The sequence below is a fragment of the Polypterus senegalus genome, chromosome 11 (assembly GCF_016835505.1).
Source record: "Polypterus senegalus isolate Bchr_013 chromosome 11, ASM1683550v1, whole genome shotgun sequence".
In the NCBI taxonomy this organism is placed as follows: domain Eukaryota; kingdom Metazoa; phylum Chordata; class Cladistia; order Polypteriformes; family Polypteridae; genus Polypterus; species Polypterus senegalus.
The window spans coordinates 34,972,766-34,996,454 of record NC_053164.1 but is presented as its reverse complement, the minus strand read 5'-3'; the positions used below and the strand labels follow the sequence as shown (position 1 = coordinate 34,996,454).

Sequence of the window (23,689 nt, the reverse complement as noted above, 5' to 3'; positions counted from 1 at the left end):
AAGCCACACCTCACCTCCAAAGACCTGCAAGAACATCTTGCTGCAGATGGTGTATCTGTATATCGTTCTACAATTCAGCACAATGTACACAAAGAACATCCGTATGGCAGGATGATGAGAAAGAAGCCCTTTCTGCACTCACACCACAAACAGAGCCGCTTATTGTATGCAAATGCTCATTTAGACAAGCCAGATTCATTTTGGAACAAAGTGCTTTGGACAGATGAGACAAAAATTGAGTCATTTGGTCATAACAAAAAGCGCTTTGCATGGTGGAAGAAGAACACCGCATTCCAAGAAAAACACCTGCTACCTGCTGACAAATTTGGTGGAGGTTCCATCATGCTGTGGGGCTGTGTGGCTAGTTTAGGAACTGAGGCCGTTGTTAAAGTCGAGGGTCGGATGAACTCAACCCACTATCAACAAATTCTTCAGGATAATGTTCAAGCATCAGTCACAAAGTTGAAGTTATGCAGGGGTTGGATATTCCAACAAGACAATGACCCAAAACACAGTTTGAAATCTACAAAGGCATTCATGCAGAGGGAGAAGTACAATCTTCTGGAATGGCCGTCACATTCCCCTGACTTTGAAAATCGATAGGATGATTTGAAGCAAGTTGTCAATGCTCGGCAGCCATCAAATTGAACTGAACTGGAGAGATTTTGTATGGAAGAATGGTCAAAAATACCTCCATCCAGAATCCAGACACTCATCAAAGGCTATAGGAGGCATCTAGAGGCCGTTATATTTGCAAAAGGAGGCTCAACTAAGTATTGATGTAATATCTCTGTTGGGTGCCCAAATTTATGCACCTGTCTATTTTTGTTATGATGCATACTGCATATGTTTTGTTAATCCAATAAACTTAATGTCACTGCTAAAATACTACTGTTTCCATAAGGCATGTCATATACAGTATTAAAAGGAAGTTGCTACTTTGAAAGCTCAGCCAATGATAAACAAAAATCCAAAGAATTAAGAGAGGTTCCCAAACTTTTTCATAAGACTGTATTTTCAAAGTGACCTGGGCTTGGAATAGCTTTTCTTACAAGATGAGGCAAAGATGTACAACACCTTCAAACTGGTAGGTTACCTCTCTAAGAAGTTGAAAAATTTACCTTTCTCTCTTTTCCACCAAACACTGGCAGCAAACACATTATTGTTATTTGCTAAGAATCAATCTGCTGTTGCTTGGGCCTAATAAGGTGATCAAAAGATTCTATTAAGAAAAAGCCTTCAGGAACCGCTGTTACATACACATTATGGCAATGTAAAAATAACAGATAAGATATGTTAAGATATGTCCTGTCTCAGAAGTCATGCTCTAGTCCTGCAAAGTGTAGGTAATCTATAGATCCGAGTATACATCTCAAGTTGAGCTGAGATTCCCACTAGTTACTTACGCGTAGGCCTCAAAATCCCCGTTGTTCACTGCTTCAATCAGCTGTTCAGTTATCTTGATGATTTCCTGCTTGCGAGCTGCAAAGAGAAGTAGAGGAATCAGAAGTTATTCATTGACACTTTCTTTATAAGTTTGACAGGACAATGAGGAGGGCCTTTGTTATCTCATTCCTCCATTTTACAGTATTAGTAGAATTATGTGAAAAACTGACAGCCAGGCAAACTTGTGTGAAAGCGGTGCTTATGAACCCGTTTTGTCAAAAAGCTACTCTGAAGCATTTGTCTCGGCATGCAAACACCAACACATACTCGCCCGCTTGCCACACACACCTGGACCTTGTCGGGCTCTGCTTTGCCACCACCTCACTCATCTTGAGTCGGTCATTGGCTTTTACAGGATCTTCTGTGTGCAAAAGGGGAACCTGAGCAGTGGAAAGGGACCCGTAAACGTGACCACAGTTGTCTGTTATGCTGTACTATCAAAGTAGTCGATTTGTTTTTTCTTTTCCTGCTATATTGCCAGCAGGCTACTTGGAAAAAAAAAATCAGGCCACACCTCTGTTGGAAACCTGAACTTTGACGGCACAGAACTGAAAAGAAATCAAAATACAACACCCAAATCCTCTGACTCTTGTTATTCTAGGCAGTAGGGAACAAAAAAAGTCATAAGATGGACAACAACAAGAGGAGCTCGTCTAATCTTGACAATTTATGGATGAGGCCTACCTGCTTTCAGGCTATTCATGTTGACTGTGCCAGCCCACACAGCACTGCATGTGAGGTGCCTCCCCTGTCTTCCCTCCTCGTTTTAACTTTGTTATCTGAAACCAGACAACCTCGCCTTGCTATTCTCGTCATACCATCTCCCAGATCAGATTTATGCCCTCCCCTCCCCTCCCTCTCCCTTATCGCAAGCTCTCCTAACACCAGACTGACTGCACTTCAAAAATACCTCACAGGAATTCAAAAGACAAGCACAGAGACCAACTGATCAGGATCCACCACCATCTCACAGCTCTGATGGCATATCTCTCAAGTCACAAATTTAGCGCTCAGGATGGAGCTCGGCTCTAGTGGTCTTTACCATGCAGACAATCTTGTGATCAGGATATGTTATCATTCGTATTAGCATTGGTTTAGACAGCTGCCATATTTGAAACCAACCAGTCAGGAGGGGGCATGCCACAAGAAAAGCTCACATGATCTTGTTGAAGAGTTTTGGGATACTTGGTATGCTGGGAACTGGATGAATAGGAGGCAGAATTGTTTGAGAGTTCTAGTGTCTAAAAGTTATAAATCTCGTGCTCAGAATATGCAATTATTTATACTAGCTTCACCTCCAACAACCAAACACTCAAAATAAAATGTCATCATTTCTCAGCCTATCAGGAAAGGAGATTAGAAACAAGAGAAATGTTAAAAGTCATGCTGATCTGGCTCTGGAAACTGATTTGAAAAGAAAAAGTTATGGAACCCCGCATTTGGAAACTACTGTCAAAAGGATCTCATTACCTACAGTAGCACCTAGGGAAGCTTTACCCATATGTATTTTTATAAACCAGATGTTCATTTAATGGCTACCATTATGCAAGTAGCCAACTTAATGATCATGGGCTACCTCATCACCTTCATAGCTTCAATCCAGAAAATCAACATATTTAAAACCAACCAATTTGGAAGGTCCTTGCCTCATGATAAACATCCATGTTATTTACAACCAACTTTAGCATACTGAATGATGGAAACTGCCCTTGAGTAAGATCCACAATCATCCAGAGAGGTCTGGATGCTTCCATTAAGAATCCTGCTGACCTTGATACTGTGACATCTTGTAGCTTTGCCTTTAATACCATTGGGATTTTTTGACATGGTTACCTTGTATGATCAAAAGTGACTACGTCTGATCAGAATGTAATATCATCTTAGAGCTGTGGTGACTTAATTTTTGGAAACACTGCATGTGAAAAACCATCTGATCATACTACAGTTGTGGTGGCTTCCACTTATATATCATGAACATCGCAGAAGGATCATTCATATTTCACACCACCTGCAAATTGGAGGCCAATCAACCAAACTACTTTCAGTTCATTTAACCAGACATTTTTTACCTACTTAATCCAGATCAGTGCCTGTATTTATCAAGCATCTCAGATTAAGAAAATCGTCCAAACATCTCAGAGCAACACAAATTTGATCCTACTCTTAGGAACTGGAGAAAGAGCATTTTATCAGTTTTCCTAATTTAGGTAACTACTCCCACCTTAACCAGGATTTAGGAGAGCCTGTAAGCTGTCCTAACTCACTTGAAGCTGCCAAAAAATAATGTTCAGGTTCAGATCGGCATGCACAATATTTTGTAAACGCCAGAAAAAAAGAAATGTTAAAGCGTGCTGCATTACTACAGATTGCTGGCTTTCCTGTAGTTGCTGGTGTGATTGACACCACTCACATAAATGGCCCCATGTGTGGAAGAGCGCACATATGTGAATCGCAAGCAATATCACAGTATCAACACACATGTGGTCATGAAAGCAAACTGTTCTTGTAGTAACCTGAAGATAGGTGGAGCTGGAAATGTCCCACATGTACGCTGAGCTCTGCATTCCATGAACGCCTGGAATATTCGCATTACACTTTAGAAGTTTCAAGAAGGTAGGCACATACGTCCACAAAATAAGGGGAGAACATGTCTGGTGACTGTGGAAGACAATTTGGAACACTGGAAGAGAGAACGTGGCTTCAGTAACAGCTGTGGCTAGTTTCAGTGTAACTGTCACTTAACACGGTGTTTCATGCGGCCATAACTAAGGGAAGGTAATTCTTTTGAAAGTACAGCTGTGGATCATTCATGTCTCTCATCAAGGCTTTACTCTCATTCAGGGTGTGTCTCGGTCTTTCCATTTCGGTGCTTCTTACAGTTCAACAAATGTCTCTGGTACTTCATGAGAGTTGCACAAGCCTTTTGTTTGAGCATATTCACATCTCTTTGAATATTATTATTATTTATATTAATATTATAAGGTACTTTGTGGTGAAGCCTTAGAATTAGTATCAGAAAACTGCAAAAAATCACCATGATTTCCAAGGAAATTACATAATACCTCCATGAGTGGTATTTTGCAGCTCAGAGAGCCATAAAATCATGATTTAATTTATTCTCAAATATGAACTTTTAGTCCTAGCCGGGAGTAAGTGTAGGAGGCTTTATGAATACCTTTCCCTTAGTCAGACTTTTCGTGCACTTCTTAGGAGTAAATGTGAGACGCATGATAAATACAGGCAAAGGATTGTGGGGCCATAGCCCATTCAAGCAGTATTTGGTGCAAGACAGGCAGAAACTCAGAACAATTCCCACTCACGCATAGTTTAAAGTAGCTACTTAACCCAATGTGCAAACTTTTAATATATGTGAGAAAAATCCAAGTACTCAATACCTATGAACGTACAAATGGCACACAGGAAGTGTCTATTCAAGGATTTGAAGCCAGTATACTACAACTGTGACGCAGCAGCATTACTTATTAAGCCACCCCATTATAATTTAATTAGTTCTGATGCCATTTGGATCCACTTATAAGTTTCACCATAAGGTCATCTCAAAAACTCTTCAGAATTCGACTTCCCACAAAGCCAGCTATCTGGGACATCCTGAATGCTGAGTCAAATTCATTTGGAAACTCTGAACTAAGGAACCAGCTGACTAAGTGTTCTTGCCATTGAGCAGCTGGGGTGGTTTCACCTTTTAACCCCCCTGCAAGTCACAAACCCATTGATTGTTTTACAAATCTAATTACACCAGTCATTTAAACAGTCAATCCAGCAATCAAGATGCCTCATGATGCCTACTGTATTCATTTCAGACAACCAACATGTTTGAAACCAGCCTATCCGAGGACAGCATGGTGAAGGATAATCTTGTCATCATTTTGGTGGCCATGTTTTGGAAAGTGATGCTTTTAAAACAGCATACAGGATAATTTGAAAGCTCTAGGTGCTTTCATGTAGAAATCATCAATTTACAATCCAACTGACCAACATTTCTCATCACCTTTTAGTACTGGTGGCTTCACTTTTAACAATGTGGCACATGAACATGGACACCCTTCATATTATATTGTGGCTCATCCTGATAATCAGTTTGTTGTCTTCCACTCAGAAATCCTGTAGCGGAGTAGTTCAGAATAACCTATGTTAGTCAACATCTGGAAACTGTAATTTACTTATCTGAAAGAGAATGCCAAGGTAGGCTCTGAATGGACACACTGCATGTAAGCATCAACTAAAGTATGTAGATCCACTTGGACGCAGTACTGTCTTGGGTCTCTGAGATTCCAGGATAGCAACACTGCATTATCAGAGGCAAACTGAACTGGCTAAATCATCATCCTGTATTGCAGGCAGGATGACTTTACGTTAGAACTCTTCTGAGTAAGTACAATGGCCAGCGTCAGAATAGACACGTTAATTTTGGCAGTAAAAGAAGTTTAAAGGCACCTAAAAAGAATTTTTCTTTGATGGAACAGATGCAGAGCCAGAGACAGCTGATAGTCTCATCAATGTGACAGTTGCCTTGGGCCACAGAAGCCATTAATGTGACATGACAGACAAGGCAGCAGGAATGTTGGCCTATTAGCCAAACAGAATCCAGCAGGGCCAAACGGTTACTTTGAGCTTACTCACCATACAAGCTATTGCAATCCCCAGGAGCTTGCTTTCACCTTGCTGAGCACTTTGGTTTTGTTGCTTTACAGGTTAGGATGTAGCCATTCCATTCTTATTTCATGCCACAGCCAAAGGTGGCAGCAATTAGGTTAGCATATCTGAGTGTACATGCTAAAATACTGCAGGAGAGTATAGATCCTGACCAGTGTTGAATGGTCATAATCCAAAGCAAAGCAGAACAAGGAATTCTCCACATACCAAACCACAACATACACAGCAAACACAAGGCCGGACCATCCCGACCGACTCTGCCTATGTGTGTTACTCACGCTGAGTAGAAGAGATGGAGGGGCAGCTGGGATTAGGCAGGGGGTGAGATGAGAACGGCTGAGGGCCTTGGGGGCGTTGGGACCCCCCATCAGATTCAACCTGGGTTTGGGGACTGGACCCTCCACGCAAACTGCTCACAATATCTGTCAGTCTGGATGCTGCATAGAAAGAGGATGGAAGCATGGAAGAAAGGTGCCAACGTGACGAGAAAACATGGGGAGAAAAAAAGGATGAAGAGACAGCAAATGGGCAGACAAATACAAAGGAAAAGCTGAAACCAACAAACAAGCAAATAAAATCAAAGTCAACTCCACTAAAACAACAAGTGTACTCAAGAATAATGGTGCACATGCAAACATGCAAGCTCAGGTCAACAGCTTGTGCCCATCCCTGCAGAAGAGGCAGTTTTGACTACCTCAGACTTCTACCTGGGTACAAAGGAAAATGGAAGCTGAGGTGTCAGTAGTCATGTGTCCAGCAGCCAACCACAACCGAATGAAAGACCACGTGGCCATTAGTGGATTAGAAATCAGTAAATATTCAAAGACACATCCATGGCAAAGAGATTTTGCAGACCAAAGTCACGGAAAAAGTAATCTTCTTGCCAGATAATCGCAAACTTTATTAAACATCATGGCCATCAACACAATCACAGGCAGGGCTCTTATCATCAAGACATACTGATCATTGGCAGACCATCACCACAACTAGGGAAGGAAGTCTGCCTGTCATCAATCATAGATATAGCCAGGATAGTTTTATAACAAGACAAATGGAGAAGCAACATTCTTGAAAGATGATACCCTGGTGACTTCAAAAACAAAAAAACAATGGCCATCTAATTATCCACAAACCAACTATTATCAGAATTTAAAACATCAGCTGTCTGAAGGCAGGGCTATCTGACCAAAAGTTTACTTTCGTTATTCAAAAGTAAAACGAGATCATGTCCATAGCCACAGTGATCTACCAGATGATCCAAGGCAATTATTAACAATGCAAAGCCACAGTTAATCTGATCATCAGCAGATTGAGGTCTCCAGGGTTACTCAACAACTGGCAGATCACAGGGACTGTCAGGACAATCTGACCACTTATAGGCAAAACCACTTGGAGGCCACAATGTCTGATCTGGCACCAGCCAGAGAAAATGTCTTTGCTAGAACTGATGCAATAAAAACAGCCAGGGCTGTTCATGTATCAGAAAGTTACAACCACAGCACGGGCTTTGACTGCTAAGACAAATGCTGAGAAAAACCAGAACTACAGTACCAGCTCTTTGCTCTTTAGCTGATCACAGCTGTGGCCATCCGCTTAATAGTAGTAAGTGGCCAGTACTTCACAAATCTTCTTTTGATGTGATCACACCCATCAGTGGTTTACAGCAGAAGCTGACAGAATATGTCCATCAAATGAGCACAGCAAAAACTGAGTATGTGATGACCATCATACCATAACCATGGCCAGATTAATCTGTTGGCAGGTGACCACTGCTATGACAGTAGTCATAAGTGGTACCACTTGACCACTAGTTGTGCCCAGGCAAAACCAGGCCTATCTTTTTCTCAGCAGTCCAAATCCAGAAGCACAATTAGGGTTGTTCGAGAATCAGAAGTCACCCTACAGTTGAACACCTGACCACTGGATGACAACACATAAAAAACCATCTGACTGCAACAGACTGCCTGTCACCTGAACACAACTGACAGTCAAGTGAGCTCAGATACAGCCATAGCTGAGCTAAAATCAACAGCAGACCAAGACCACGCCAAAGGCAAACAGACCATTACCTGAATATAAATTTGACAAGGCCACTGCCTGAGCAAGGGACAGTTTATCAACATCTGATCACAGTCTTGGAGATTCAGCTATCAGCTGAGCACAGTCTTAGGCCGTGTCCACACTACTACATTTTCAGTTAAAACTGCAAACGCTTGTCTATGTTTTTACCTTTCATCAACACTCTCCAGAGTCGGATACTTTTATGAACACCGTGTTAGCACTGTGGTGTGGACGAGCAAAAGGAGTTTTCCAAAAATGACATTCTAAATGTGCTCTGATTGGTCCGTGCTAATTTAGTGTGCCTTCCGTGACTGGATTCTGATTATTACAATGTCTCATTCACTGAAGAAAACATTTTTCCAACATAGCAGACATAGAAGAGTTGCCTTCTATGGCACTTGTTGTACTGCTTAACTGTATGCATCTAAATTGCATTTTGTAGCTGCATACGTGCGTTAAAGGCAAATTATTTACCAGTGGCCCATGGCATGCGGTTTTACTGATGTAGTGAAAAGTTCTGAGCACTGTGAAAATCAGATTTTACATAACTCGGTTGACAGCCTCTCATCAGCGTGTTTTTACTTAATCTGTTCAGTAAGGAGGAGCGCATTCTACAGCAAAATTATTAACAAGGCAATAACAAAGTGGATGAGTGTAGAATGGAGCCGAGTTCACAATATCACAAGACAGAGAGAGATATGGAATCACAATGCAGTAAAGGGAAGATGTAGACACACACATTTATTTATTTATTTACTTATGTACAAATGTTGTTTGGTACAAGATGCGCTCTGGTTGCTGTAGATTGCTTGTAATCAACCATCCCATGAATTAACTTGGAACTAAAACACTGTCGTTTTAACATTTGCTTTGTTTTTTATTTTGATGACAAGACCACCGTCGTCAATTGTGAAGACTGTTACTTTCAGCTATAATCAGCGCATTAACGTGACATGGGGACTGTTCCCTGCAGCTCCTTCAGGAATTGCTTTCTTTTTCTATGCTGTGAATGCGTTATCAGAGCACATGGGAATGTGATTTTCACGAGGCTTTGAATTTTTCACTTCACGGTTCCTTCACTGAAGGTCCAAGTCATAAATGTTTTCAGGTGTTTCATTCTGGAACCTTTTAAAAAAGATGCAAAAACTCCAGTCTAGACAGAGAACGTTTTGCATTAAAAACTCAATTTTTAAATGTAAACATGGTAGCGTGGACTTAGCCTTAAAAAGAGCCGTCTACACTCAGACTAAAGGCCAGGTCAGATGACTTTGAGTTTAGCCACAGCAGTCTGCCTCTCACATGATCACAACCAGGCTATTTAAAAATCAGCACGACAAGAGTGTTATATGACCATCAGGTTATAATAGTAAACACAAGGACGGTCCGATCATCAGCTCAGCATCTTCAGAACCAAGACAACGTGGTCATCACTGCCTCACACGCTAGATCTCTTAACCAATGGCAGTTCACAAAACACAGCGAGCTAGAGCCAAGTCATCAGCTATCGGCAGCATGGGGAGAGCCATTAAAACCTGTTGGCTGTTAGGACGTGCTGGCCACTGACATCTCATTATACAAAAAGTAAAAGAAAAAGTAAAAAGAATTAGCGAAATAGAGTCTGGATAACTCAAACATCTATGGTCCCCTGACAATAAAGAATTAAGCAGAGGAACTGAAAATCAGACTCAACTCTGCTCTTGTAAGATGTAAAAATTGTTTTATGACTAAATGTTCATGAAATTGACCGTTGATAAGACACTGGGCTATTATACATCAACCAAAGCTGGAAGGGACCCAAGTACATTATTGATTCATACAAACTAAAACATTCAAAAATGTGCAGTATAACACTCATTTCATGAACCAGTTTTTAAAGGGCGCCAAAGCCTATCATGGGAGCGGTCCCAGTCAGGAGTGTCCAGGTATGGTAGATAACATCTGTGGACAGCGGAGGCCACACAAACAAACAGTGACCTAGCTGGGCTAGTTTTTAAATTCAGGTCCCTGTAGATGTGGGATGGTAGCACATGAGCAAAAAACATAATGTAGCCATACATAACATAGTTTGCAACAGTTAAGGGATACGTTTTAAAGTTAAAATGATTCTGTCACAAATGTGGCATATATTCATATTTGCTGGAAACTTGCGTGTGAAGCTGTATTTATCATTTTTTAAAAACTGTGTCTCTGTCAGCAGACAATGAAGCACCACAAGGAACGTCACACAACAGTCGTACAACTGACCATATATGACTACTCAGAAGCAGAAAATATTGCAGCATCGTAAAAATATATCTTTTGCTTTTTGGAAGTATTTTTATGGCTGCAAAAAAGCCTTGGAATTTTTTTTTTATTTTTTAACACAGAACTGGAGTTTACAGGTAAACAGCAGCCCACATAAGAAATGTTAAAGAGCCAGCTGGACGTGCTGTGAGACAGAATAATCCAGAAAGGAAACATGTCTGCAGATGTTTTGCACAACATTGTCGAAAGAGTTTAGAAAAGTGAATAAATGGGAATAGAAGTGAAATAAAAACATGGATCTTTAAAAGCTATAGGTAGTGATCAAATTCACGCCAAACTGAATTTGCAGCAAAACTGCTTTGCAAAGAAATTTACAAAATAAATTGTGTTTCACATCCAGTGAAATTCATGCCATTGACACAAGAAGATGTTTAGTCCTATCTGGAAACATTTACATTCATAAATTCCAAATCTGTCTGCCTGTCATTTAGTATTTATATAAAGAGTGTGGTGGAAAGCCGGCAGCTCGTCCCAACCGGGATGCCCCTGTGATGGAAGGATGGGAGAAGGCAGCTTTTTCAGGACACTGCCTCCCCCAAAACGCTAGATGGCAGCTCCACTGGAGTGTAGTAGTTCCCTGGACTCCTGCAAGGCATCCTGGGACTTGGAGTCCGTTTTTTTTCAGGGTGCCGCCAGGGGGAGCTGGGGAGTCATGCTTCCCTTGCAGCCCAGAAATGCTTGGAAGTTATGAGGACGGAAGCCCCATAATACTTCTGGGCTGATTAAAGAGTTGGGATTCTCCATGTGACCCGGAAATGCTGGAAAGACAAAGGGACGGAAGAGTGGAAGCACTTCTGGGTCAAGGACTATATAAAGAACTGTTGGAAGACCCAGCAAGCATGAGTCAGGAGGAGGAGGACAACGCTTGCTGGGAGGTGTGGAGGAAAGGAATATTGTGTTTATTGTTTATTTATGGTGTTTAAGGTGGCTGTGGTGCACTGTGATGAAGGAAAAGAATAAAAAGAACTTCTTCGTGCTTTTATCCTGCGTTTGCGTATCTATCGGTTAGGTTTAAGGCGGCGACAGCAACCCCTGGTGTTCACAAGAGAAATAGTGAAAAAAATCAACAGGCTCATTTCCTATGATGTGTAGACAATTTTTTAAGCCACCAGATGTGTTTCTGGTAGTATGATATCCACTTTGCCAATTCTGAATACGCTCTTGGCAATCACAATCCTAAAGATGCATTGGAGAGAGAAAATAAATTTAGTGTGCAGGAGTTGGCAGCAGTTTTAACCGGAATTGGAATCAGGAGATGATAGTAAATCAGAAATTTTACAGCCAAATGTCAGAATCAACAAGACTAATAGTTAGGCAAATGGTGCTCTGGAAATGTTTCAAGAATCGTACTCGGGAAACAGATACAGTGAACAGTATGATAACATAATAAAAAGGGAGATGTAGCCACAACCAAATTGTGAATTTTAGTCAAAAAGGCTGACATAAAATATTCAGAAACACAACATTTTAAAAACAACAAGTATTGAACACAAAAGTCTTTGGGAAAATTACCTAGTAATGTCACATGCCGCAAACTTCCGGTTGACCTTACTTAGCAATAGCATAACAGCTGTCAACAAATACCCCTTAAAATGGTGGCACCCATAAGAAAATCAACATGGTATCGCAGGAGACTGTTACATATTTTCAACAAAAACAAAAAAAAAAAAAACAGCATCACAATGATGTTGTTTGACCTTTAAACCCCCTAAAAAATAGTCTCAATATTTTTTTGAGGCAAAGATGAATTTATAAAAAAATCACAAACAAAAGTGTAATGCACTAGTGAGACCACATCTGGAGTATTGTGTGCAGTTCTGGTCACCACAGTACAAGAAAGACACTTGAAGTTGTGCACAGGAGAGCATCCAGTTGCATCCTAACAGTTGAGGACATGTCCTACTGTGACAGGCTCAGAGAATTCAACCTACTTAGTCTCGAGCGGAGGAGACATGTGGGAATCCTCAAAGGCATTGGTAAAGATGAACCAGCAACATTCTTTCAGCTTAAGGGTGAATCATTAACTCGAGGATATCAGCGGAAATTAAGTGCATTTAAAACTGAAATCAGGAAGCACATCTTTACGCAAAGAGTTGTGGGACTTTGGAACATATTAGCGAGACATGGAGTTGAAACAGGAACCTTGACAACCTTTGAGAAGAATCTGGATGAGATATTGGGTCAGCTTAGCTATTAGTTAAACCCACAGGTGTGACAGACTGAATGGTCTCCTCTCGTTTGTTAACTTTCTTATGTTTTATGTTTTAAGATGAATGGCACCAAGACAGTACATACCATTTAACAAAAATCAAGTAACAAGAAAGGGTGGTTGCTAGGTAACAGTAGGGCAGCTCCCCATGTAGTGAGAGTGTCCTGTGGAGAAATCACAAAACTGCGCATGATGCTGTGTTTTAGTGTGTCTTAGTGTGGAAAATATGCAGCCCTTCTCTGTGGTAACATGAGCGAGAGGCATAAACAGCACTGATTTTAATGGTGGGGGACAGATTACATGTAATATGCCGCTGCAGAAACAAACACGGGTGACTAGCATTCGTTGTCTTCCTCCCAAATTAACAAACCACCAAAAAACTCTTTTTTAGAGAGTTCTGCAAACTGAAAAATCAACTACGAAATTAAATTTAATGTCAGTTTTGTGAAAACTATCCACATCGAAACTTCCCTATTTTCTTTATTACTATCCATAAATAAGAAGCCGCAACCTTGAAAATTAAAGTTTTACATGGATGTGGAGAAGCAAGGAAGTAAGAAAGGAAGCTGTACTTCTTTAAAATATTTTGGTAAACGGATACAGCTACTCAGTTTTTCAACAGCTTAGGATGCAAATCAATATGTGGGAGCATTCACAGTGTCAATGTACTTTTTAAGGGCTTTGTTTCTTTTGATACACCACCCTCTGAGGCAAATGCATTTTACAAAATTATAAATACAGCTTCATTTAATAACACAAGCTTCTAGAATTAATAAACACATAGCACTATGATGAAATGATAACTTGGAATTTAAAAATATTTAACCTATCCATCAAGGTCATTTCAACTGTTTGTTTTTGTAATAAGTATTAACAAAATACATATAACATACATAAATCAGAAACATAATAGCTTAAATCTGTAATTAATACTTTCAATTATTAAATAAGGTGGCTAAATGTTATTCTAATATATTTATATAGCTTCAGATCTGAAGGGGATTTAGGCAGCTAATCTGCACAGAAGGGGCCTGCACTGCTACTGTGGCAGACTGGAGACCCCTGTTGGTCAGAAGAGATACAACACTAACAAATGTTAGTTTTCTGTAACAGCGTATTCCTATTACTAGGAAAGATTATTCATGCCCAGCTGTTGATGCTACTTGTCCCATCTTTTGATGCTCATTGGTGATTACACTCAGTTGTTGCAAGTTTAATACATTATCTTGAACTGAAATGCAATACACTCGGAGGAGCCACAAAGTGAAATGCAATATGGCTGCTTTGCTTTTAGTTATGACACACAATTTATAGACATGAAGTAAAATGCAATATGTTTTGTATTGCATTTAAACTGACACGTAAATTGAGTGCCGTAGTGAGAAGAAATCGATCATTTGGTTGATATGTTTTACTACACGATAAAACTGGGCCAAGATTAAATGCACTATGTGAATATGCATTGCATTCCAATGTAGTTAAGATGGTGGATTGCACTGAATTTTGGCATGAATAATCTTCTGTATATTACAGGCTCTGGGGAGTGCAAAGCTGGAACCAACCCAGAGTGGGATACCATTCCACTGCAGGTCACAATCACACAAGTGCAAACTGGGACAGTTACAACTAAATTCCTATTGTAAGAGGTGGCATGGAGAGACTGGCATCCCGGCTGGGACTGTACAGCAATCCTTATCTGGTCAAGAGGCCAGTATAACAAAAGGACTGGGGAAGACAGTTTATTTAAGACAATTTCTTCCCCCATACATTAGGTCAGAGGTCCTCAATCACAGTCCTGGAGGGCCACAGTGGCTGCAGGTTTTTGTTCTAACCTGGCTGCAAAGCAATTCTTGCCAATAATTTAATTTCATGGCTTGTTAGTGCTTTAACTCTGCTATGTCAGGTAATTCTCATATCCAAGATTTCCTTCGCCTTTCTAAGGATATCATCCAAATGATTTGAAGGCTAAAATGGACAAGTAATTATTGGTCCTTCACTTTTTTCTCTTTACTTTCCTTGTAAGTATTTAATTAAACCCAATAGTGCATGATAAATACATACAGAGGTGTAAATGGTAACAAGCGAAATGGAGAAATGCTGGTCTTTTTTGTCATCTGCATGTTATTGGTAATTAGGAGCAATTAAAAACCAAGAATACAGCTGTTTAAGACTAAAATAAGCAATAAGGGATCAAAATCTTAATGAGTGAGACCACTTAAGTGAAGCAGAAGTGTTACTTGAGCAATAAGGGCTTCTTATTAAGCAATTGGGTTGGAGCAAAAAACCTGCAGCCACTGTGGCCCTCCAGGACTGTGATTGAGGATCCCTGCAATTAGGTGGTAGTCTTCTTGTTCCAGGATCCCCACATGGATGCCCACAGAGTATCCTGGGAGTTGTAGTGCCATAGAAGGGCCCTGTTGTGTTCCGTAGGGGGATCTGAAGGAGTTAAAAATTCCTACTTTGTGGGACTTCTGATGCACCTGAAAGTGCTCCCAACGGCCTATGCCCTGACACCAGAAGTGCTCCCAGGTCCGAGATAAAATGAACTGCCCTGCCACATCCGGGCAAGCCAAGAGTTGGGAAGCAGTGGGCGAAACTCAACTGGAGGAGAGAATATAAGAGAAGGCGCTGGTTTTGTGATTGTTTTGGCTGTGATAATTGTATCAATTGAGATTTGTGGATTAAAAATTCTTTTATTGACCTTGAGTTGTGTTAGGTCTTGTGTACCTGGGGTTTGGGGGCTCGGTAGCACCCCTTACTGTTCATACTATACAAAGAAATATATATATGGTTTCTCTATGCTTGGGCAGAACTTAATTCTGGGATGCAAACTTGCACCACTCAGAGTGTGAATAATAATTGTCTTGGCCATTTGAGCCAAAGATGAACTCTTCTGGCTTAAGTTTCTAACTGAGCTTCTTTCTGACTGTGAGGGTATCTTGCAGCGAGCTTATTCCATTTGATCCCCACTGCATGCACAGATACATGAAAGTTTCTTTTTGAGCGCTAGTGGAGCTGGAAGCTTAGTTGCATTTGATGTTTCTTTTTTTTTCAATCAGATTTGCTGAAGCAGGGCCGCCACGTTTCAAGTTAACCTGAGAGACTGAGAAGAAGTGAATTGTAACACAGAACAGGAGTTCTAAGGAGGCATTTGATAGATGAATGGCCATCCTGAAGATCAGCAAACATGGTAGGACTTAATGAATCATTGAAACTGGACATAGTTAGCACTTAAGTGGTTGCCCTGATTATTGTATTCATGCACTGATGACATCAAAATATTTTTTGTATAAAATATGTTGAATTTAAATTAAACTGCAAGGAAAGGGGAAACATACTTTAGTTTGACTTACCCAGAAAGCTATTTAAGCAGTCCCTAGAACACAAATGCAGAACACAGCAAAGAGACGCAACATCCACATGCACTTTGACGCTTTACAGAGCAGTCAGCTCCAGGTCAGCTGAGCAGGGTCCTTCTGAAGCAGATGCAGCAGGTCAGATATCGCATACCAGAACCAGTAGCAGCATGAAGGACTGACTGCACTGCAGAGACAGGCCTGGCCTTTCTAAGTTGGCTGACATGCTCAAGGGAGGCCAAAAAACACTCAAAAGTCAGGTTAAGCACCTGGGAAGCAGGGCATATTACAGGAGCAGAGTGGGTCAAGCTCTCTTACTTACACTGTGCAGAAGTGTTGGGGGTCGGAGGGGAAGGGCGCAGGGGTGTGTCGAGGGGGTGCTGGAGCTGCCATCCTGATCGGTCATGGGCCCTGATACCCGCCGGACACAACTCAGGATGTCTGTTAGCTTGGTGGCTGTGGGTCAGGACAGAGGAAGGAGAGGAGGAGCAGGAGATGAATGGGAGGGAGAAAGAGAAGACATTAAACAAGTTTGAAAAGCAAGAGAGCAGAGATCTGTCGGGTGTGCGCTTTGAACATCAAAGGCTGGCCCTCAAACATCAAGCTTCACACCCAGATGGATCAGTAGATCCTTCTTTTAGACAGCTCATTTCATATCGAACACAAACAAGAAGTGTGTATTACCAGCTATTCCAGAAAATACCGAAGAACTTTTTCAACCAAAGCTAAAGAACACGCATCCACATTGGCTTGCCTTCAAAGAAAAACAGAACAAAAGCCAATCTGACCTGCTGGAGTTCAATTCCAGGTAAGGTGGTACATCTTCTGCCTGATATAAAAAAAGACTTTGCAGAAACATAAAATCTGGCCAGATAAAATAAACTTAAAGACAAACTTCATTTTAAGAGAGAACCAGAAGCGTGGGTGCACTTGTCGGATCTGTCAGAGGCCCAGCACCTTCATCAGTTTTCTGCGTACTCCCTGCAAATCAACAGGTTTGTCATTTTTTTTTTTTTATTAAAAGGTGCAGTAGGGTAAGGTAATTAATCAGGCTGGGGGCCACTATAGGTGCAATCAGGTCAGGTGATGTTACACGTCCAAGTTACAAAAGATCAAAATACTGGGGTGAAGGTGGGGAGTTCATGTCAGGCTCTGGCATTACAAATAAAAGGTGAAAAGTGTCAGCATCAGACAGTGAATCAGTGAAGGCAATGTCTGTGACATCTGTTAGGGTCAGGTTACTGGTCATGTTTGGTCATTTTTGGATGTGTAACCTAAAATTATTCTGCATTCATTGCCCTGCCCTGGGTTTGTTTCCTGCCTTGCACCCTGTGTTAGGATATAGCGGTTGGATAATGGATAGTTGTGGTGATTTTCCCATTGCGGCTACATAATAGATAGATAGATAGATAGATAGATAGATAGATAGATAGATAGATAGATAGATAGATAGATAGATAGATAGATAGATAGATAGATAGGAAAGGCACTATATAACAGATAGATAGATAGATAGATAGATAGATAGATAGATAGATAGATAGATAGATAGATAGATAGATAGGAAAGGGACTATATAATAGATAGATAGATAGATAGATAGATAGATAGATAGATAGATAGATAGATAGATAGATAGATAGAAGGCTGTAACATAACAAAATGTGGAAAAAGTGATGTGCTGTGAATACTTTCCGGATGCACTGTACGGGATCCTGCTGTGAACATTCGAGAGGCGCAAGTACAATGTAACTGTACTCACCATTCAAAGAAATGCTGCTAGCACCCCAAATTGAAATCGGAAGAGCACTACTTGGAAAGCACATATAGGGAGACTGTGCAACAGACAGCCTCTGGGTATGGTAACTGAACCCATGATGCTTGAATATGTAAAACTGCATGGTGTAACGCTTCAAAGTTCTACTATTAGCAGAATTGACAAATCAAGCATAGCATCAAGTTCTTCAGCAAATGTGTCAAAACTGTGATCAGAACCTGACTTGAGGAATTCATATTCCATATTACTAGCATTACGTAACTTTACTAGGATTTCCTCCACTATGTTTTCTTTCTTTTTTTTTGTTTTGAAGACATTTTCCTAGTACAAGCTTAACCAAATACTCCTTATGCACTCTGACAGAATGTTTGTGCATAATGGTGCTTAAAGAATGGGCTGTCACACGCAGTTTATTTGCTGCCCTTTACACGCAGCTGTGACATGTTAAATGAATGACCAATCATAGCCAACTATACATCACTGGAATGCTCTGATCCTCGGCTATCCAATGACAACGGGCCTTTCACTATAAGTGGCTCGATGTTGGTGGGGTCTTTGGTAAAAGCTGATTCACTCAGCTGTGATGCTCACCTCTGTATTTATGAGTGCAATTCAAATATTTTAGTAATGAATGAGAGCTGACAACATGGAAACTGAAACGATGCCCTTGAGTTTGTAAAACTACTATTATTTCTTTTGGTTAACTTATGGGTTTATTACAACATACACAAACAAAATGTGACAATACTTTGTGGATAAGTGATTAAAAGAGATTTTAAGAAAAGTTTTGTTTTACTGAACAACAGTTCAGAGCCTCACCACAGCTTTCCATATACCAGTTTTCTTTAGTAATTAGCTCGATAAAGAGTCATAAACCACAGGAAAAAGGACATAATGCAACTTGATAAAATATAAAATAATATCTGTTTAGAAAGGAAAGCACTGAGATCCACATGGTGTAAGTTCACCACATGTTGTGATGTAAAAATTTTCATGTTTACGGTAAAATAATTTGAATTTAAAAATAATTTGAATAATTTTGAGATTTTTCTATTCTCATGGAATCTGGCCTTTTCACATGTGATTAAAAATATTGAACAACTGTATTAAACGGTACAGACGTGAAAAAAACCCATCATACTGTCAGTCAGTCATTTTCTAACCTGCTTACTACTGAATAGGAGCCAATCCCAGCCAGCATAGGGCACAAGGCAGGAACAATCCCCTGACAGCGTGCCAGCTCATCACAGGGTGAACGCACGTACCAAACACACACCAGGGCCAATATAGGATCGCCAATTCACCTAAGCTGCATGTTTTTGGACTGTGGGAGGAAATCGGGGCACCCGGAGGAAACCTGAACAGACACGGGGAGAACATGCAAACTCCACACAGGGAGGTCCCAGGATTGAACCCTGGTCTCCTAGCAGCTACCACTGTGCCACTGGGCTAAACACTAAATTGTGATATTTTAAACTATTTTGATACTTGATAAATGCCAAGCTATCCCATATTATCAGATACCATCATACTTCCAGTTATCTGCCTAGACAATCTGAATAAGGTTATTAATAAGAATTGTTTCAGTTAATATACAACGCAGTCCGGTGGAGAAACCCTCACAAGCAAACTCAGTGTGTAGCTCTTATTTTACTTTACTTTTGCTAATCACTGCACATCAGTTATTTCCAAACACATGTTAAAGTTATGATATGAATGCCAAATGAATTATTGTGATTCTGTGGTCAAATTTCATTTTGCCATTATGTTTGGTGTTTTTCGGTCACAGACATTGCCTTCTGCTGGTCAGGTAACTCGAGGGTGATGTGCTGTTCTAGAATCCTAAGACAGGAACATAACGCAGAAGGAGGCTCTCATATCACATTTGTGTACTTCTAGAGTATTGACACAGGGATCAGAAACAAAACCAGCAACACCAAACACTTCCATTTGCACTGTTAACGCTTGTGGAGCACTTTTCTTCACTCACTCAGTCTCTCCTTAATGAGATTCCAAACCCTATTCCTTTAAGAGAACACAAAAAACATAACTGAACATTCTGAAACCCACTTAATCTGGTTTAGGGTCATGGGGAGCCAGTCTCTCTCAGCAGCACCAACAGAAAATTCACAAATTCACTGCAGTGCCTTTACTCCAGTTTTTCAAAAAGAAGACAGATTTAAAAAGACAGTTTACAAAGTAGGGCTATCCCAGTAATATCTGTGTTTCAAAAGTTTCTATTTGTGTGGAACTATTTTCCTCGCTCTAATATTAACACATACACATGGAGGCAGTCAATCAAGTGAAAATAAAAAAATAATACACGCACACGCACAGACGGTGCACGTATTCCAACTCAGCATTTTTGAAGGAAAGAAAATGGACACCTCATACTGGAATACCCCAATAAGCTTCTCACCCACAGAAATTTGTAGATATCCCTGAATGTCCCACTTCATTCATAAGCACACACACACACACACACACACACACACCCACACACTCTTACATTAATCATAAATACAAGATATTAGGGGACTTTGTGTGCAAAAACAAGCAAAAAAAAAAGAGGTGACAGGCCTGTTTAGATATAAATACATGCATACACAACTCAGAAGGGGGAGTGTTTTCTGTATTCACAATTAGGTGTGAAGGGACAAACCTCCTTGCACACACAGCAGTGAGGGGGCACGCCTGTATGCACATAGGAGTGAGCAAGCATGCTTTCCAAACTTACAGAACACAGGAAGTGGGCACTGAGGGGCTTCCACGGCCTCAGGCTGAGAGCCCATACTGGACTGACTCTTAACAGCACTGGTCTCAGTGCTCGTGGCTGTGGAAAACAATGGCAGGATGGAGAAAGAAAGAAAGAAAGAAAGAAAGAAAGAAAGAAAGAAAGACTAATTGGGTAGCTGCTTCCCCTTTCTAGGGCTGACTAAGAGTCAGGTGGGGTCAGAGAAATCCTCCTCTTCCATATTATTCCACTGTATGTGCAGGTTCTCTTTGTTTACCTCCAATGATGTGGCATCCCTAGTTGTGTACTAGAACTTGGGCTTAATAAAAACTGGTGCAACATGATAAACCAAAAGAGAGAACAGTAAGAGGAGTCAGACAGAAAACCAACTGAGGACAGTACAGAAACTAGGCCTAAGGCTTGCCATGAAAATTCTATCCAGAACAACCTGACCGGCATGACTTGCTGATACAAGAGAGCTAGACTTCCTGCAGAAAGACTTACTGTGTCCTGAATGACAACAATTGATTTACCACTGATGATAAGGGAAAAAGTGACTGGCAATTTGTTTCCTTGCCTTTATTTTACGATATTAGATATTATCCTTTATCAAAATTAGCATATTTGGAAAGCTAATGGATAAATTAATGAATATCTATCTATCTCATATAGTGCCTTTCTTATCTATCTATCTATTATATAATGCCTTTCTTATCTGTCTATCTATGTAGCTATCATATAGTGCCTTTCTTATGTATCTATCTGTCTCATATAGTGCCTTTCTTACCTATCTATCTAATATATAGTGCCTTCTTATCTATTATATAGTGCCTTCTTATCTAGTATATAGTGCCTTTCTTATCTGTCTATTATATAGTACCTTATCTATCTATCTATCTATCTATCTATCTATCATATAGTGCCTTTCTTATCTGTCTATCTATTATATAGTGCCTTTCTCATCTATTATATAGTGCCTTATCTATCTATCTATCTATCTATCTATCTATCTATCATATAGTGCCTTTCTTATCTGTCTATCTATCTATTATATAGTGCCTTTCTTATCTATTATATAGTGCCTTATCTATCTATCTATCTATCTATCTATCTATCTATCTATCTATCTATCTATCTATCTATCTATCTATCTAATATAAAACTGATTTCTGTCCATTCAACAGTAACAGACTGTTGGGAATATTAAGTGTCAACACTTGTGATGTGCCGTCTTTTGGAATGTATTTTATATTTTTGTAGCATTAATCTCCTTCTAGTCACAGAAACAATTCATGATGGGTACAGTACAAAGTCAAAACAGGTTATTTGCAAGTCAAAGGCTGTTATTCTTAAGATATATAATACATTGGTGAAGCCTCATCTGGTGTACGTAGTGCTGAAGAAGAGTAACTAGACTGATTTTGGGACTGCAAGATACGGGTGATGAACCTTTTAAGTTTAAGCAAATAAAAATTAAGAGGTTAATGGAGATTAATTTTATCATTCCCAGAGATGGCGCCTTGCGAATATTATACACTGTATACCAAATGCTGTATAACTGAGGCAAGTGAAAAACTGATACTATAACTTAAGAAAGGAAAATGTAAACAAAAAAGGAGGGTGTACTAATTTCATTCAAGTCTATTAAACATTCCGGTGATCCACCAATAATAATATGGCAAAATGACAGCGTGAATAATTTGTGTAAATAAATAATACATTTGTTAATAGCTGTGGGTAACTCATTGTGGCATTACAGCACCCATGTCTGAGACCCCTGTGGTAATTCCTGTGTGACAGCCAGTGACTACTATCATTTTTTAATTATGCTTTTCCTTTACTAAGAAATAATGTTGGTTGTCTGCAACATTTGCTAGAATAAAAAAAAAAATGAAATGCATGATACTTGTGCATGCAAGAAACGCCTTGGAATGGCTGTGTTGAGAAAATAAAGATGCCCTCGAGTAAGAGCATCACAAATGATGTTGTAGGTATTGGGAATGGCAGGTAAACCCAGTAGATGCATTTCAATTAACTGACTCTTCGGAACTTAGATTTAAGCACTAGACCAGCAGTTTATATATAATAGGTTGCATGACAGAACTGCAGCGTTGACAAATACAGAGGAAAAATGCAGAGTCACTTGACTGTGCAATTGATAGTGCCATGTAGAAGAACAAGCATAACAAGATGGCAAGGATGCCTACAGTGAAGATGATGATATTTAAGTGCTCTGGAATCCTGGGTTAAAATGTATGCATTGTTACTGTGGAGTTTATGCAATCGACTGTACAAATGGATTTGTGAGTTTTCTCAAGATAGTTCACTTTCCCAAAGACATACATTTTGGCATAATTGGTGAATCTAAACTGGTCCAGTATAAGTGAATGTGGGTGTAGAAGTAAATGTGACTTAGGGCCTTACTGCTGTCATGGTAGGCTCTGACACACCATGATCCTGGAAAGGAATGACTTCTGAAAACTGATTCATTAAGTATGTGCATCAAGCCACCCAACATTATTGTGAGAAACGTAGGAATCTTTCTCTAGAAAAGCCTGGAGAAGGCAGATGTGAACTTGTCTGAATTGTATTTTAAGACCATACGGAGACAGTAAACAAATACCATATTGCTTTCAATTAAAGATACTTGTTTTTCTTGTTTCCATACTTAAAATTGGGATGCATCCTAAGTTCAGGGTATGTCATTGTCACACCTCAAAACTACTGAGTTTTGGGGAAGAACTATTAAGTGCAAATTGAAATACAGACAATATAAGAAAACAGAAATACTTCAGGAATAAGCTTGTGTGAGCTTGTGAAAGAGAAAACGATTCTGAGCATGTGGGCTTCTGAACCTCTTTCGCTTTTGCAGGCCCGGACAAGCTTACTTCCTGTAATTGTTTAGCTGCAGAAGGTGAAATTTTGAGCATCCAGAGTGGTCTTGTAAAAGTCAGCATGTGTGGGCTTGTGATAGGGAAAGAGATTCTGTGCATGCAGTCTTGAGAAAAGGAAACATTTCTGCATGTGAGGGCTTGTGGTTTAATGTAGAAACATGCAAAGATGGGGGACACTGTCCTGCAGGAGGCATCCTCTGAAAAGGATTTAAGGTTTATGTTGAAACAACAGTC

General features: G+C 40.1%; 1 protein-coding gene across 19 annotated transcripts in view; it reads right to left on the bottom strand.

Moving 5' to 3' along the window:
• The window catches only part of LOC120538827 (calcium/calmodulin-dependent protein kinase type II subunit beta), a 397,041-nt gene that overhangs the window by 8,720 nt on the left and 364,632 nt on the right, over positions 1-23,689 (bottom strand). For 9 of the 19 annotated variants that reach the window (XM_039768337.1, XM_039768336.1, XM_039768342.1 and 6 more), the window contains one exon: positions 1,407-1,482. In XM_039768337.1, coding sequence (XP_039624271.1) covers positions 1,407-1,482 — 76 coding nt within the window. Of the gene's footprint in view, positions 1-1,406; positions 1,483-6,398; positions 6,558-16,372; positions 16,507-20,564; positions 20,661-23,689 lie in introns of those variants that run through there. The other 10 variants (XM_039768327.1, XM_039768328.1, XM_039768333.1 and 7 more) reach the window with 3 other exon arrangements.